At 42.5% G+C, this 16,678-nt stretch overlaps 1 protein-coding gene across 1 annotated transcript in view; it reads left to right on the top strand.

The window, feature by feature from the left end:
* Positions 1–16,678, top strand: part of LOC143808075 (putative cation-transporting ATPase 13A4) — a 226,731-nt gene that overhangs the window by 122,098 nt on the left and 87,955 nt on the right. Inside the window, exons 21-23 of the mRNA XM_077290332.1 lie at positions 3,581–3,691; positions 3,907–3,986; positions 5,901–5,943. Of these exons, the coding sequence (XP_077146447.1) occupies positions 3,581–3,691; positions 3,907–3,986; positions 5,901–5,943 (234 nt within the window). The remainder of the gene's footprint in view (positions 1–3,580; positions 3,692–3,906; positions 3,987–5,900; positions 5,944–16,678) is intronic.

Here is a 16,678-nt window from a genome sequence, read left to right as displayed (position 1 = left end):
AGCAGTGTATATATAGTGTGAATTCCACACTATATACATAGCGCCATGCTATATAAACATCTCTACACTATACAAACATCTCTACACTATCTATCCATCTATCTATCTATATATATATATATATATATATATATATATATATATATATATATACACATCTCTACAATATACGGTAATTAGGACAGCATTATACTATACTAGATGGTGGCCCGATTCTAACGTATCTGGTATTCTAGAATGTGTAGGTAGTATATAGCACAGGCCACGTACTATATTGTACAGTCACATAGTATATAACACAACCGACGTAGTATATAACATACAGTAGCTGCATAGTATATAACAGAGCCACATAGTATATAACACAGCCACATAGTATATAACACAGCGCACATAGTATATAACACAGCCACGTAGTATATAACACAACCACGTAGTATATTGCACAACCACGTAGTATATTGCACAGCAACGTAGTATATTGCACAGTCACGTAGTATATTGCACAGCCACGTAGTATATTGCACAGTCACGTAGTATATTGCACAGCCACGTAGTATATTGCACAGCCACGTAGTATATTGCACAGCCACGTAGTATATTGCAGAGCCACGTAGTATATAACACAGAGCACGTAGTATATTGCACAGCCACGAAGTATATTGCACAGTGACGTTGTATATTGCACAGTCACGTTGTATATTGCACAGCCATGTAGTATATAACACAGAGACGTAGTATATAACACTGCTCATGGAGTATATAACACAGGTTACGTAGTATAAAGCATAGCGATTTAGTATATTGCCCAGCTACATAGTGTATAGCACAGAGATGTAGTATATAACAGAGCTCACGCAGTATGTAACACAGCCCACGTAGTATATAACACAGAGACGTAGTATATAACACTGCTCATGGAGTATATAACACAGGTTACGTAGTATAAAGCATAGCGATTTAGTATATTGCCCAGCTACATAGTGTATAGCACAGAGATGTAGTATATAACAGAGCTCACGCAGTATGTAACACAGCCCACGTAGTATATAGCGGCGGCTTCCGGTCCCAGGGTTGCTATGTGCTTAGGACCTGAGATGACGTCATGGTCACATGACCGTGACGTCATCCCAGGTCCTGCGTGCATAGCATCCTTGGCATCCGCTTGCACTGCTAAGGACAGCGGGCGACGTCGGAAGGTGAGAATAACCATTTTTTAAAATTATTATTATTATTTTTAACATTAGATCTTTTTACTATTGATGCTGCATAGGCAGCACCAATAGTAAAAAGTTGTTCAGACAGGGTTAATAGCTGCGTTAATGGAGTGCGTTACACCGCGGCATAACGCGGTCCGGTAACGCTGCCCTTAACCCTGTGCGAGCGCTGACTGGAGGGGAGATTGGATGGGACACTGAGTGCAGCGCAGTAAGCAGCGGCCATTTCGCTGCTGGACTGTGCCCGTCGCTGATTGATCGTGAGCGTTTTGCCAGGACCAATCAGCGACTTGGATTTCTGTGACAGACAAAGGCCGCGACCAATGAATATCCGTGACAGACAGACAGACAGAAAGACGGAAGTGACCCTTAGACAATTATATATATAGATTATGATGCATACATCACATAGGAGACACCGAGGCTGATGTACATAGGAGACACCGCGACTGCTGAATAGATATCACATTGAAACTACTGTATATACAATATATAGTTGATACTGCGACCGATGTGTATAGTTGTAGTATCACCTATATATTGTATATGATACTGTGACTGGTGTACACACATTATATAGATGAAACTGAAAAAAATATATATATTATAGTATATAAATATGACACAGATAGAGTGACTATACATAGCAGTATCACCTATACAATGTATATGCAGTAGTCTATACATTATACAGGTGATACTGCAATTGTTGGATACACATTAATAGGCGATACTGCTACTGGTGTATATAATGATAGTATCACCTATATATCATGTATACAGCAGTCTATATACATTATATAGGCAATACTGCTACCAATGTGGATATACATTATATATAGGTGATACTGTTGTGTATATATGTACGTGTTTGTGTGTATATCCACACCAGTATCACCTATATAACGACATATATACACAGCAGTATCATCTATATACACATCAGTGTACACATCAGTAGCGGTATTGCCTGTATAATGTGTATAGACTACTATATATACATTATATAGGTGATACTGATGTATATAATCACTATACCACCTATATAATGTATGTATAGCAGTCTACATCTTATATAGGTGACACTGCTACTGATGTGTACATACGTTATATAGGTGATACTGCTGTGTATACATGTACATATATGTGTATACATACATGTGTGTGTACAGTATACTGTATATACAGTATGTATACACACACACTGCAGTATCACCTATATAACGTATATACGCATCAGTAGCAGTGTCACCTATATAAGATATAGACTGCTATACATACATTATAGTGGTATAGTGATTATATACAGCAGCATCACCTATATAATGTATATATAGCAGTCTATACACATTATATAGGTGCAACTGCTGTATATACATTAAAAAAAATCATCTTGGGACTCACCCAGGTCCCTGAGATGGGGGGGAGGTCGGGAGGATGAAGAGCTGAGGTGGGTCCTGTCCAGCGTCGGCGGTGAAGAGGATCCCAGGCATTGGTGAGCAGTCTTCTCTGACGCTGGTGCAGGCAGGCCAGCGTCAGACACAGTCAGGTGGAGGCGCCCTATGCGCGCCGGCCTTTTCAAATAACTCAATGTGCACGCGTGGTCTCCTGCTTGCCTGCACTGGCATAGGCAGCCGACGAGCACGCGCAGGAACTAGGACCGCGGCCGTGCTCACGCACTAGCGTGGGCCGCCGCGGCACTTGTCAGCTCGGGCAACGCTCGCACACAGGACCTGGCTGAGTTTTAAAGGGCCGGCTGGAGGGATTCGGCGCGCTATGTATTAAAATCGCTGGCAGTCCTCCAGCGGCCCTGTGCAGCTGCTCAGGCACCGGCCCGGGGGGCATATGCATTCTTGCAACCCGGGCCAGTCCGCCCCTGGTTCCAATACTGTCCAATGGTCTCTGAGGCTGTTAAGGCTTTTGAGTATCTCAAGGAGAGGTTTAGCTCTGTTCCTGTTTTGAGCAAGACAGATGAGACCAAGCCATTTCTGATAGGGGTTGATGCCTCTTCAGTAGGGGCAGTTCTGTCCCAAGAGGGAGAGGATGGGGTGCATCCCTGTGCATTCTTTTCTAAAAAAAATTCAGATACTGAGCTCAACTATGATGTTGGGAACAGAGAGTTGCTGGCTACTAAATGGGTACATTTGACTTTTCACACAGCCTCTGACAGACTAAGCACAATGCCAATCACAATCTGCTAGTGCTATGTAACTATAACCCGATGATAGCATCATATTTGCTCAACATGAGTGGCTAGAATGAATACTGATGGATGTGGAAGATGCCACAAGATATCTATGAAATGTTTATATTCCAATTTAATGTAAAAAAAAAGTAAATGATATTTCCTGATTTTTTTGCAGGATCTTTGCATCAGTGTTGAAGATACACACAAAACAGATAAATACCATTTTTCAATGAGTGGAAAGACATATGAAAATATAGAAAAATATTTCCATGATTTGTTGCCAAAAGTAAGAAGTAATAAAATTTGGAGAAATACAGTATGTTACAAAATAACCTCTTTCTTAGACCAGACGCAGAAAATCACCCCAGGCACTATTCTGTTTTACAGACCAGAATAGTGCATACAATTGTGGATGTGACTGGACTGAATTTAATATAACCCCCTCTGAACCGGGCCTCAAGATTATTTCAAACCATTTATTGCCTTTGTATTTTTATGCAGATATTAATGAATGGCACGGTTTTTGCACGAATGTCACCAGGACAGAAATCAACAATTATTGATGAATATAGAAAACTTGAGTAAGTATGGTTATTACCTATGTTTAAGTAGGTTCTTTTGTAAAAAAGATTATAGTTGCAAGCAAACATTTTCAATCTCTGCTAATTAAACTACAATAACTGTCCCATTTGTTTATGTGGTTTATGTAAGATATGCTTTAATGATCTGGATAGGATGATCTATTATTTAATCCTGTGTCACGTTTCATTTGGTAGTATGGCACATACTGTATCTACTGTATCTCATCTTATTAAAGGTTACCTGTCAGCTGATTCATGCTGCCTGAACCATGGGTACTATGAATCAGACACCTGTAGTGTTATTCAGGCCATGTATGTTTTAGGCTGGGTTCAAACGAGCATATGAAAATTAATCTAATTTTCATTCAGAAACAGTCAGATGATTTCCATCAATATTGTCATTCACATTCCATATGTGGGCCATTCAAGTGCCATTCGTATGTCGTTTTTCTACATCCTTATGCCAACTTTATGGCATTTGTTTTTATAATCAACATTTAAAAATATTTACAAGACCAAATACAGTTTCCTTTGTTAAGAATTGCAATGTGTCTGAAAACAAAAATACAATATGGACAATCCGTATGGAATTCATTTTTTGTATACTCATAGCCTTGAATGGGCAAGTCTCATCCAAAAAACATGCTGAGTGGGTTCTTTTCACATGGTCACTCTGACTTTGTGGAGAACTCTCATCTAAGCTTCCATTTCAACAACATAGGTCTGTGTACTATCCAGTTTGAATGGATATGTAAAATACACTCATTTATAATCAGCCTGACTTTGAAATGCTGCAGAGTTTTCGAGAAAACATACTTTCAATAGCTGGCTGAGGACTATGTGTTTTGAATTACTAGTCCGAGGCAGGTTTTTGGCCCGCCTAACAAATCTCTGTTCATGTTTGAATGCTAACTTTAGTTTCAGTAACGTTTCAGAATTTGCTGTCTTATGTGTGCACTGTACATGAAGAATAACACTATTTCAGGACATTACATGTCTTGCATCCTGCATTTTCACTAGTTTTCCCTTTTACAGCATCTATTTTTAATTTGCATTCTACTCTGAGCTGGTGGGAGGAGACTTGCAGCTATGATCTTCCATATACAGCACATAGGGATGGATTGCTTCTTCATTCCTTTTTTAGAACACAGAGAAAAGCAGCAGTAGTATAGAGGCAATTACACAGCAGCAGTGATCAATGTAGATGTGAATCCAAGACTGAGTTAGGTAAAAGACTTGTTAGAAAACTCACCACAAACTAAGTCTCCCTCTGCTTGCTTCCTCACTTGGCTTCTCTGTCCACCTCCTCTCCTTAAAGTATAATTAACTTTGTCGCATGACACCACAGCGAGCTGGTAGTTCATCTTGCCTGATCAGGATGGATTTTATCTGGAATTTTTGTTAGCCTGGATGGTGAGTTTAAGAGGCAGTGGGAAGAGGAAGAAACATCTTATAAGTGAGGAAGGAAGCTTGTTTCACCAATAATATATATTGCAAATGATCTTTAATTCACCTGTACTTTGGATCTTGCCTGTAAAGTGATAGCTCTTATGGTTAGTGTTCTCTCTCTCTCTCTCTCTCTTTCTCTCTCCTCTCCACACATGTATTTTCTGGATAATTACAAGCATTCCACTATAGAGATTTGTGCAAATTAAATTTTTGGAGATAATTTGTTGAATTTGGCAAATTTGGATTGAAAAAAATTCCACTCATCTCTGCAAATCAAGCGTTCAGATTAAATATTGAGTAATTAAGCTTCTTGGATATGCACCTTCCTGTCTAAATTACCATGAAAGTGGCAAACTCAGAAACATTATGATTTTCTTATGATTTAGTTCAATTGAAAACATAAGTATAAAAGCTGCATGCTTAATCATCTGTTTCTAAAGTGTTGTATCCATTTCTGTATTACAGTTATTTCGTGGGGATGTGTGGAGATGGAGCCAATGACTGTGCAGTAAGTTATTATCACAGATTTTTACTTGATACCATTTTACACAATTGATAAAAAAACAAACAATAAGAGGAAAAGGCTATATCGCCTTTAGATTGAAAAATATTAAAATATGTTGAAAATATCTCCATCTATCAGATTTAATTTAATAGTAATGTGATGTGTGAGTGATTCCCTTTTCCCTACACTTATGAAACTAGTGTAAGTATCAAAACAAATCGTGGCAGTCTCAAGGCTAGTTACTCCTACAAAAGTGCATACATACATCCTCTACTTACTCACTATTGTTCATAAATTGCATAAAGTTGCATTGAAAGTAAGACACAAATCAAGACACTACAAACCTAAATTTAAGCTGAACCCTACAAAGCTTTATTCAGTTATGCTTGTGCACAGTTTTCTCAGATACCCCGAAACACAACATCTCCTGCCAATAACATCTCCATTTCATTTACTCTAGACTTTTCAAACACTCACTTAAATAAGCATTCCCAACCAAATTTTTATCCTCTCCACCCCTTCACGATCTTGGCCGTATAGGTACGTCCAAGGTCGTGTCCCTGCCTTTGATGCGGGCTCTGCCGATGAGCCCGCATCTTTCCCTGTACAAGACAGCTGGTCTGATCAGCTATCATGTACCTCTAACAGCTGTGGATGGATCCGAGAATAAGTTAAATACCTCTGTCAATCACTGTCAGCGGCATTTAACATGTGGTGGTCGGAAGGGAGTCACAAGACCTGCTCTTTGGCAGAAGACACCCATGCCTGTCATTGTGAATTACCTATGAACGCTGGCATATGGCTGTCTTTCATAGGAGTTCATGGTTTCTGCTACACATAGCAGGGCTGATGGGACGATCACAGCTTCAAGTCCATTGAAGCTAGTAAAAAGTAAAAAAAAAGTAAAAAAAATATTTGTTATAGCTGCATTCAGAAGTGTCCAATCAAAATATAAAGTAAATTAATTAGACTGATAAATGCTGTAACGAGAAAAAAAATCGAAACATCAGAATCATGGTTGTTTTGGCGGCCGCAACATTGAAATAAAATGCAATAACAGGCACTCAAAACATCATATCTATCCAAAAATGGTATGAATAAAAACATCAGCTCGGCACAAAAAAAAGCCCTCACCTAGCTCCAGATCATGAAAAATGGAGACGCTGCGGGTGTCAGAAAACAGTGGATTTTTTTTTTCACCACTTAAATAAAAAAGAACTTATACATGTCTGTATACTCATATTGATCTGGGGAATCATACTACCAGGTCAGTTTTAGCATTTAATGAACATGAAAGATAGAATTAACAAAAAAACTATTCTGGAATTGTACTTTTTTTGTAAGTTCATCGCACTTGGAATGTTTTCACATTTTCCAGGAAACTATATTGGAAAATCAATGGTGTCATTCAAATCAAAAACTTGTCCCACAAAAGACATGCACTCATAAGGCTATACTGACTGAAAAATAAAAAATCCTGGCTCTGGGAAGAAGGTGAGGAAAATAAAGCTCAAAAGTGGAAAATTGCAAGGTGATGAAGGGGTTAATATATTGCGATCATCATAATATATAGCACTGTGTACTTACAGTTGCTCATTTTGCCCTTTTACCCAGCAAATTCATCTCTTTTCCATTAGATCTATGACACCACATGATTATAAGCTGACTAGCTGAGTCCTTCTAAGCTCTATGTAGAAACAGGAGGTCAATTTTTCCTGTATGACTCATGAGTCACTGCAAAAGTCCCTATCAAGGGGGAGCAGCTGGGTCAGGAGTTGGAGTGGGGAATGATAAATGCAGGGACAAGAGTCTTCCTGTTTTTACAAAGAGCAGAGAAAAGGGAAGAATTAGCTGGGTAGCTGTTATCTGCAACACAGGACTAAGGTAGAAGGTTGAAAACTGACCCTGCACTATGACTAAGCTGAAACCCTACGATGGAGTGGGAGACCCATTCCTTGCGAATAGACCCACCGATGATCCGAGGTTAATCTCAAGCGAAGACCTATAGATAAGGGGAAGGGGTTCCCTAAAAAAACTAAGGTCTGGATACAAAAACGGGTCACATCCTAATAGAAAACAAAGAGAAGGCTGTAGAAAGCAATAGAAAGCAGAAACTAAGGCTAGCAGAACCAGAGGTACCAGCACTGGACAAATAACACACAGAAGACAAAGCAAAGCAGCAAGCTAGAGCTCAAGCAGATAAACGCTGTTGTCCAGCAAGGACTGGGAGGCAAGTGCTGGTTAATAAAGAATGAAACAAACACCTGACCCAAGACAAACCAAGCACCAGAGAAAAAAGACCAGCAGCCAGAACTCCACAAGAAAATGGCAGATAGTCACAAACTAAACAGATTCTAACAGTACCTCCCCTTTGATGAGGATCCTCTGGATCCTCTAAGCCGGGCCTTATTCAGAAATCTCCTGTGAAAAGCCTTAATTAACCTTGAGGCTGAGATGTCCACAACTTTCACCCAGGAAATGTCCTCGGGACCGAAACCCTTCCAGGACACAAGATACTGTAACCCTCCTCTATGCAACCTAGAATCAAGAATGTGTGAAATCTCAAACTGGCAGTCCTCATCAATTGGAGGAGCAGACGGTATAGCCACCTTATTGGGCGTGTCAACCTTCTTCAGCAAAGATACATGAAAAACTGAATTAATTTTCCAGGATGAAGGAATGTCTAATTTCACTGCTGCCGAGTTGACAATGTGAACCACTTTGAAAGGTCCTACAAACTTCATCCCCAACTTTTTAGAAGGGATCTTCAAACGCAGATTCCTAGAGGACAACCAATCCATGTCTCCAACAACAAACCTCACTTCCCTTCTTCTCTTGTCAAAATATTTCTTAGACCTCCTATTAGCCTGTTTAAGATTATGGCGCACACTGGTCCAAACCCTTTCCAAATTTCCAGAAAAACTCTCCTCCTCAGGCACCATCCGGCCCAATCCTAGAAAAAGGACCGAAAGATGGATTCTTCCCAGTACAACAAAAGAAAGGAGAACACCCAGCTGAAGAAGACATATGATTATTGAGAGCAAACTCAGCTAATGGTAGATATTCCGACCACATCTCCTGATTGTCCGCTACAAAACATCTCAAAAACTGCTCAACGTCCTGGTTCTTCCTCTTTGTTTGTTCATTGGACTGTGGATGATAGCCTGACGAAAATGACAAATGAATCTTAAGTCTGTCACAAAAGGCACGGCAAAAGCGAGCCACAAACTGTGGTCCCCAATGACAATGTCCGTGGGAACACCATGGAGTCACAAAATCTCTTTCACAAATGCCCTGGCAAGTGTCTTAGTGCATGGCAATTGAATGGACCAGATAACACATCTTACTAAACTGGTCCACAACAACCCAGGTAACAGAAAAACCCTCAGAGACCGGCAGGTCGGTGAGAGAATCCATTGCAAGATGCATCCATGGAGAACTAGCAACCTCTAACGGGCAAAGCAACCCTGCCGCCGGAGCATGATAAGCCTTAGACCTAGTGCACACGGTACACTGACGCACCCACTTGACAATTTCTCTTAGCCACCCCGGCCACCAGAAACTCCGACCGATCGACTTTCTTGTTTCGACAATCCCTGGATGACCCGTGAAACAAGACTCATGACATTCCGTAAACAAAGCTCTCCTCAGGGCTTTAGGCACAAATAATTTCCCATACGGAGTGTTAGTTGGTACTGCATCCTGGGCTTTAAGAATGCTATTTTCCAACTCAGAACCTAATGCTGCCACCACCACCCCTCTCTGCAGAATAGATTCTTCCTTTTCAGTATTAACCGCTGGGGAGAAACTTCGAGACAAAGCATCAGTTTAACATTTTTTGTCCCTGAGATATAGGTCACAGAGAAATGGAACTGGGCAAAAAACAATGCCCACCTAGCTTGACGGGCATTCAAACGTTTAGCAGCATCCAGATAGATCAGGTTCTTATGATCAGTAAAGACTTGTATAGGATGTCTAGCGCCCTCCAAAAAATGTCACCAGTGCTAAAATGCAAGCTTAATAGCCAGCAATTCTCGGTTCCTAACATTGTAGTTGGACTCCGCCTCTGAAAATTTCTTAGAAAAGAAAGTACAGGGATGCACCCCATCCTCTCCCTCCTGGGACAGAACAGCCCCCACTCCTACTGATGAGGCGTCCACCTCTACCAGAAAGGGCTTAGTCTCATCTGTCTGGTTCAAAACAGGAGCTAAACCTCTCCTTGAGATGCTAAAAAGCCTTAACAGCCTCCAGGGACCATTGGATAGTTTTGGAACCCTTCTTAGTAAGATCAGTAAGGGGTTTTGCGATAACAGAAAAATTCTTTATGAATTTTTTATAATAATTAGCAAACCACAAAAAAATATCTCAATCGACTTCAAGAATTCAGGTCTAGGCCACTCCAATACTCCCTGAACCTTCACTGGGTCCATCTCAAAACCATCACTGGAAACAAAGTACAGCAAAAAACTAATTTTCTGTACCGCAAACTCGCATTTCTCCAGTTTAACAAAGAGTGTGTTTTCTCTCAGAATCTGCAGAACCTCATGGACTCTCTGCCAAATGCGACTCAAGATTGGGCGAATAGATCAAAATATCATCCAAAAAAACAATCACACTCCTACCGATCAACGGCCTCAGGATGTCGATAATGAAATTTTGAAAGAACGCTGGAGCATTTGTAAGGCCAAAAGGCATAACTAGACACTCAAAATGACTTTCCGGCGTATTAAAAGCTGTCTTCCATTCATCACCTTCTTTAACCCGCAGCAAATTATATGCCCCACGGAGATCATTCTTAGAGAACCACTTGGCTCCAACTAATTGGTTAAACAAATCCGGAATTAGCGGCAAGGGGTAAGGATTGTGCACAGTGATCTTATTAATCTCCCTGAAATCTAGACACGGACTAAGACCCCCATCTATTTTTTTACAAAAAAAGAACCCCAGAGCCACAGGGGACTTAGAGGGTCTTATATGACCTGCAGCAAGACTAGTCTGCATGTATTCCTTTAAGGCCTCCCTCTCGGGAATTGTCAGATTAAATAAACGACTCTTAGGGAGAGCAGCACCAGGGACGAACTCAATAGCACAATCGTAATCTCTATGAGGTGGTAGAGCTTGTGACTCCACTTCTGAAAATACTTTCCAGAATTCCTGAATGGCTTCAGGTAGCTCATTTTTCACAAAAGCAGCAATGTGTACATCACAACATTTCCCATAACACTCCTGACCCCAGGATCTTATCGTACTTGATGACCAGTCCAGTACAGGATTGTGTATTTTTAACCAGGGTAACCCCAGGACAACTGGAAAAGGCAATTTATCAAGTACAAACAAATCTAAAGATTCCTGGTGTTCCATATTCACAGTGAGTGGAAACCCGGTGACCTTTCAAGAAACACAGCCATGCTCTAAAAGAGTGTTATCAATCGCCACTACAGGAAAAGGGCATGATAAAGGTACAGAATCAATCTTATACTTGTCTAGAAATTGTTGATCAATCAAATTAAGTGCAGAACCACAGTCCACCATCACTTGAAAATCAATTGAATGACCATGACAGGTAGAACTACCAGAAAAAGAAACTCCTGCCGACTGCAAGAATGCAATGCGAAAGGGAGGGTTATTCTGATTGACCTTTTTGTTCTCTTTTCCTTGTTTATGCGTCCTTCACATTGCTTAATAAAATGGTCAGCCTTACCACAATAAAGGCATAGCCCCTCAGAGAATCTTCTCTGCCTTTCCTGGGAACGAGAGGACATCGCCCCAAGTTGCATCGGCTCCCCACAGTCAACGGGGTTCTCTATCAAAATTGAAACCTTCTCCTCATTCTGTCTATCTCTCAATCTTCTATCCACCCGGATAGCTAATTGCATAGCAGCCTCAAGCGTAGCAGGTGCAGGATATGCAATGAGCAAATCTTTAACCCTGTCATTCAAACCTGCTAAAAACTGACTCCAAAATGCTGGATCATTCCAGCTGACCTCTGCAGACCATCGTCTGAACTGGGTATCTATCAGCGTCGCCAGAACCCTGTTTCAGCCGCCAGAGTTCTGCCTTGGCTGTAGTGACCCGATCAGGATCATCATATAATACACCCATAGCAGAAAAAAATGCTTATACTGACATCAAACAAGGGTCATCCAGACGCAATAAAAATTCCCAAACTTGTGGCTCACCTCGCAATAACAACATATTAATCCCCACACGCTGTAATTCAGCCACCGAAGACCTGGGTCTAAGCCGAAAATAAAGTAAACATGCATTTTTAAATGAATAAAATTCCTGCTGTTTACCAGTAAAACATTCAGGCAAACCCACCTTAGGTTCTCCAGAGCGGACTCCAGGGCAATTACTCACGTGCTGTTGTAAGCTGGCAACTTTCAACGTTAACCCTTGCAGATGCTGAGCAAGTTCTTGAACGCTGTTCATATTGCAGAAATCCGGGAGGGTTTTTTTTTTTTATACTTCTTTCTGTCTGGACATACTGTTATGGATCTACAACACCGGACTAAGGTAGAAATTGACCCTGCACTATGACTAGGCTGAAACCCTACGATGGAGTGGGTGACACATTCCTTGCGAATAGACCCACAGACGATCCTAGGTTAATCTCAAGCGAAGACCTATGGATAAGGGAAAGGGCTTCTCTAAAAGTACTAAGGACTTGGTACAAAAACGGGTCACCTCCTAATAGAAAACAAAGAGAAGGTTGCAGAAACCAATAGACAGCAGAAACTAAGGCTAGCAGAACCAGAGGTACCTGCACTGCACAAATAACACACACAGATGACAAAGCAAAGCACCAAGCTATAGCTCAAGCAGATAAACACTGTTGTCCAGCAAGGACTGGGAGGCAGGTGCTGGTTAATAAAGAGTGAAGCAAACACCTGACCCAAGACAAACCCAGCACCAGAGGAAAGAAAGAAAATGGCAAATAGTCACAAACTAAACAGATTCTAACAGTATCAAGGCAAACTGAGCAATTGTAAGTACACAGTGCCATATAATATGATGACTGCAATATATTAAGAGGATAAAAACTGTGATGGGAGGAGGAGTGCTTCTATAAAGCTTATTCTACACTCACAGATTGCATTTTTGATGAGCTCAATATGGTCTCAACGTGTGAACGCAGCGTGTTTTTTAAAAGAACCTCTTCAAATACACACTATTTCAACATCACCTCTGCTTGACATGTCTAGAGTTTCTTCCTTCATTCTGTAATATGTTGCACCTTCACTATTCTTTATTAACTTTAGACCTGTACAGGCAGGTCTCATACCTATCTTGTATTCACTATATCACTTGTCCTTCATAAAGCTCCTGTTGCAGCACTATTTACAGATGTTGTTGACACTATGTTAACCCCTTAACGACCGCCGATACGCCTTTTAACGGCGGCCGCTAAGGGTACTTAAACCACAGCGCCGTTAATTAACGGCGCTGTGGAAAAAGTGAATAGCGCCCCCCAGAGTCGGATTTTCTCTGGGGTCTCGGTTGCCGAGAGTAGCCGAGACCCCAAAGAACATGATTCGGGGGGGTTTTACCGACCCCCGAGTTGCGATCGCCGGTAATTAACCGTTTACCGGCGGTCGCAACAAAAAAAAAAAACGCGATGTGCCGTTTAATTTCTCTGTCCTCCGATGTGATCGCACATCGGAGGACAGAGAAATAGTGTCCCTGATGGCCCCCAATAGCCCCCCAATACTCACCTATCTCCCCCGGTGCTCCTCGTGGCTCCTGATGGGCGCCGCCATCTTTTTTCCGGGAAAAAATGGCGGGCGCATGCGCTGTGCGCCCGCCGCCCGGCACCCGGGAGATCTTTGGGGTCTTGGCTGCCAGGGGTAGCCGAGACCCCAAAGAACATGATCGGGGTCGGTTTTTACCGACCCCTGTTTTGCGATCGCTGGTAATTAACTGTTTACCGGCGACCGCAAAAAAAAAAAAAAGCGATCTATAATTCTCTGTCCTCTGATGTGATCGCACATCAAAGGACAGAGAAATAGGGGGATTCGGGGACCCTATCATACTCACCCGGTGTCCCCGGGTCCTCCTGCGTCTCCTCTTGCCGGCCGGCTTCTTCCTCTGCAAAGAAAATGGCGGGCGCATGCGCAGTGCGCCCGCCATCTGCTGCCATCTGCCGGCCGGCAGGAGAGATGAGTTGGGGCTAAAATTAGGGTTAGGGTTAGGGCTAGTGTTAGGGTTAGGGCTAGGGTTAGGGCTAGGGTTAGGGTTAGGGTTAGGGTTAGGGCTAGGGTTAGGGTTAGGGCTAGGGTTAGGGTTAGGGTTAGGGCTAGGGTTAGGGTTAGGGCTAGAGTTAGGGCTAGGGTTAGGGCTAGGGTTAGGGCTAGGGTTGGGGCTAAATTTAGGGTTAGGGCTAGGGTTAGGGTTAGGGTTAGGCTACTTTCACACTAGCGTTTTTTGGCTTCCGTCGCAATGCGTTGTTGGACAAAAAACGCATCCTGCAAAGGTGCTTGCAAGATGCGTTTTTTTCTCCATTGACTTGCATTAGCGACACATTGCGACGGATTGCCACACGTCGCATCCGTCGTGCGACGGATGCGTCGTGCTTTGGCGGACCGTCGGCACAAAAAAACGCTACATGTAACTTTTTTTTGTGCGACGTGTCCGCCATTTCCGACCACGCATGCGCGGCCGGAACTCCGTCCCCGCCTCCCCGCACCGCACCTCACAATGGGGCAGCGGATGCGTTGAAAAAACAGCATCCTCTGCACCCGTTGTGCGGCGCTTACAACGCTAGCGTCGGTACGTCGGCCCGACACACTGCGATGGGCCGAGTACGACGCTAGTGTGAAAGTAGCCTTAGGCTTCTTTCACACTTGCGTCGGTACGGGGCGGTCTGTTGTGAATTTGCTTTTTGCTCCCTCTAGTGGTTACTAGTTTTTTGACTCTGGTTTTTCTGTCATTCCTTTTATCCGCACCTGGGTCGTTACTTAGGGGTGTTGCTATATAAGCTCCCTGGACCTTCAGTTCAATGCCTGGCAACGTAGTTATCAGAGCTAGTCTGCTGTGCTCTTGTCTACTGATCCTGGTTCCAGTTATTTCAGCTAAGTCTGCCTTTTGCTTTTTGCTATTTGTTTTGGTTTTGTATTTTTGTCCAGCTTGTTCCAAATCTATATCCTGACCTTTGCTGGAAGCTCTAGGGGGGCTGGTGTTCTCCCCCCGGACCGTTAGACGGTTCGGGGGTTCTTGAATTTCCAGTGTGGATTTTAATAGGGTTTTTGTTGACCATATAAGTTACCTTTCTTTATTCTGCTATCAGTAAGCGGGCCTCTCTGTGCTAAACCTGGTTCATTTCTGTGTTTGTCATTTCCTCTTACCTCACCGTCATTATTTGTGGGGGGCTTCTATCCAGCTTTGGGGTCCCCTTCTCTGGAGGCAAGAAAGGTCTTTGTTTTCCTCTACTAGGGGTAGCTAGATTCTCCGGCTGGCGCGTGTCATCTAGAATCAACGTAGGAATGATCCCCGGCTACTTCTAGTGTTGGCGTTAGGAGTAGATATATGGTCAACCCAGTTACCACTGCCCTATGAGCTGGATTTTTGTATTCTGCAGATTTCCACGTTCCTCTGAGACCCTCGCCATTGGGGTCATAACAGTTTGCCAGGCCAGTATTAAATGTTTAATGCATTGCAGAAGAGGGATTATAAGAAAGAAGATTCTGAGTTTTTTTTTTTTTTCTTCTTCCCCTTTACCTCAGAGTGGCTATGCTTGCTGCAGACATGAATGTCCAGACCTTGATTACAAGTGTGGACCAGCTGGCTACTCGTGTGCAGGGCATACAAGACTATGTTATCAGAAATCCTAGGTCAGAACCTAAAATACCGATTCCTGAACTGTTTTCCGGAGACAGGTTTAAGTTTAGGAATTTCGTGAATAATTGTAAATTGTTTTTGTCCCTGAGACCCTGTTCATCTGGAGATTCTGCTCAGCAAGTAAAAATTGTTATTTCGTTCTTACGGGGCGACCCTCAGGATTGGGCTTTTTCGCTGGCGCCAGGAGATCCGGCATTGGCTGATCTTGATGCGTTTTTTCTGGCGCTCGGTTTACTTTATGAGGAACCCAATCTTGAGATTCAGGCAGAAAAGGCCTTGCTGGCTATGTCTCAGGGGCAGGACGAGGCTGAAGTGTATTGCCAAAAATTTCGGAAATGGTCCGTGCTGACACATTGGAACGAGTGTGCACTGGCCGCTAATTTTAGAAATGGCCTTTCTGAAGCCATTAAGAATGTTATGGTGGGTTTTCCCATTCCCACAGGTCTGAATGATACTATGGCACTGGCTATTCAAATTGACCGGCGGTTGCGGGAGCGCAAAACCGCAAATTCCCTCATGGTGTTGTCTGAACAGACACCTAATTCGGTGCAATGTGATAGAAAAACCGCAAATTCCCTCATGGCGTTGTCTGAACAGACACCTGATTTAATGCAATGTGATAGAATCCTGACTAGAAATGAGCGGAAAATTCATAGACGCCGGAATGGCTTGTGCTACTACTGTGGTGATTCTACACATGTTATCTCAGCATGCTCTAAACGTATAGCTAAGGTTGTTAGTCCTGTCACCGTTGGTAATTTGCAACCTAAATTTATTCTGTCTGTAACTTTGATTTGCTCACTGTCATCTTATCCTGTCATGGCGTTTGTAGATTCAGGTGCTGCCCTGAGTCTCATGGATCTCTCATTTGCTAAGCGCTGTGGTTTTACTCTTGAACCAT

Source organism: Ranitomeya variabilis, chromosome 2 (assembly GCF_051348905.1).
Source record: "Ranitomeya variabilis isolate aRanVar5 chromosome 2, aRanVar5.hap1, whole genome shotgun sequence".
Taxonomy (NCBI): domain Eukaryota; kingdom Metazoa; phylum Chordata; class Amphibia; order Anura; family Dendrobatidae; genus Ranitomeya; species Ranitomeya variabilis.
The sequence above is the reverse complement of the archived record's forward strand: the minus strand, read 5'-3'. Positions and strand labels throughout refer to the sequence as shown.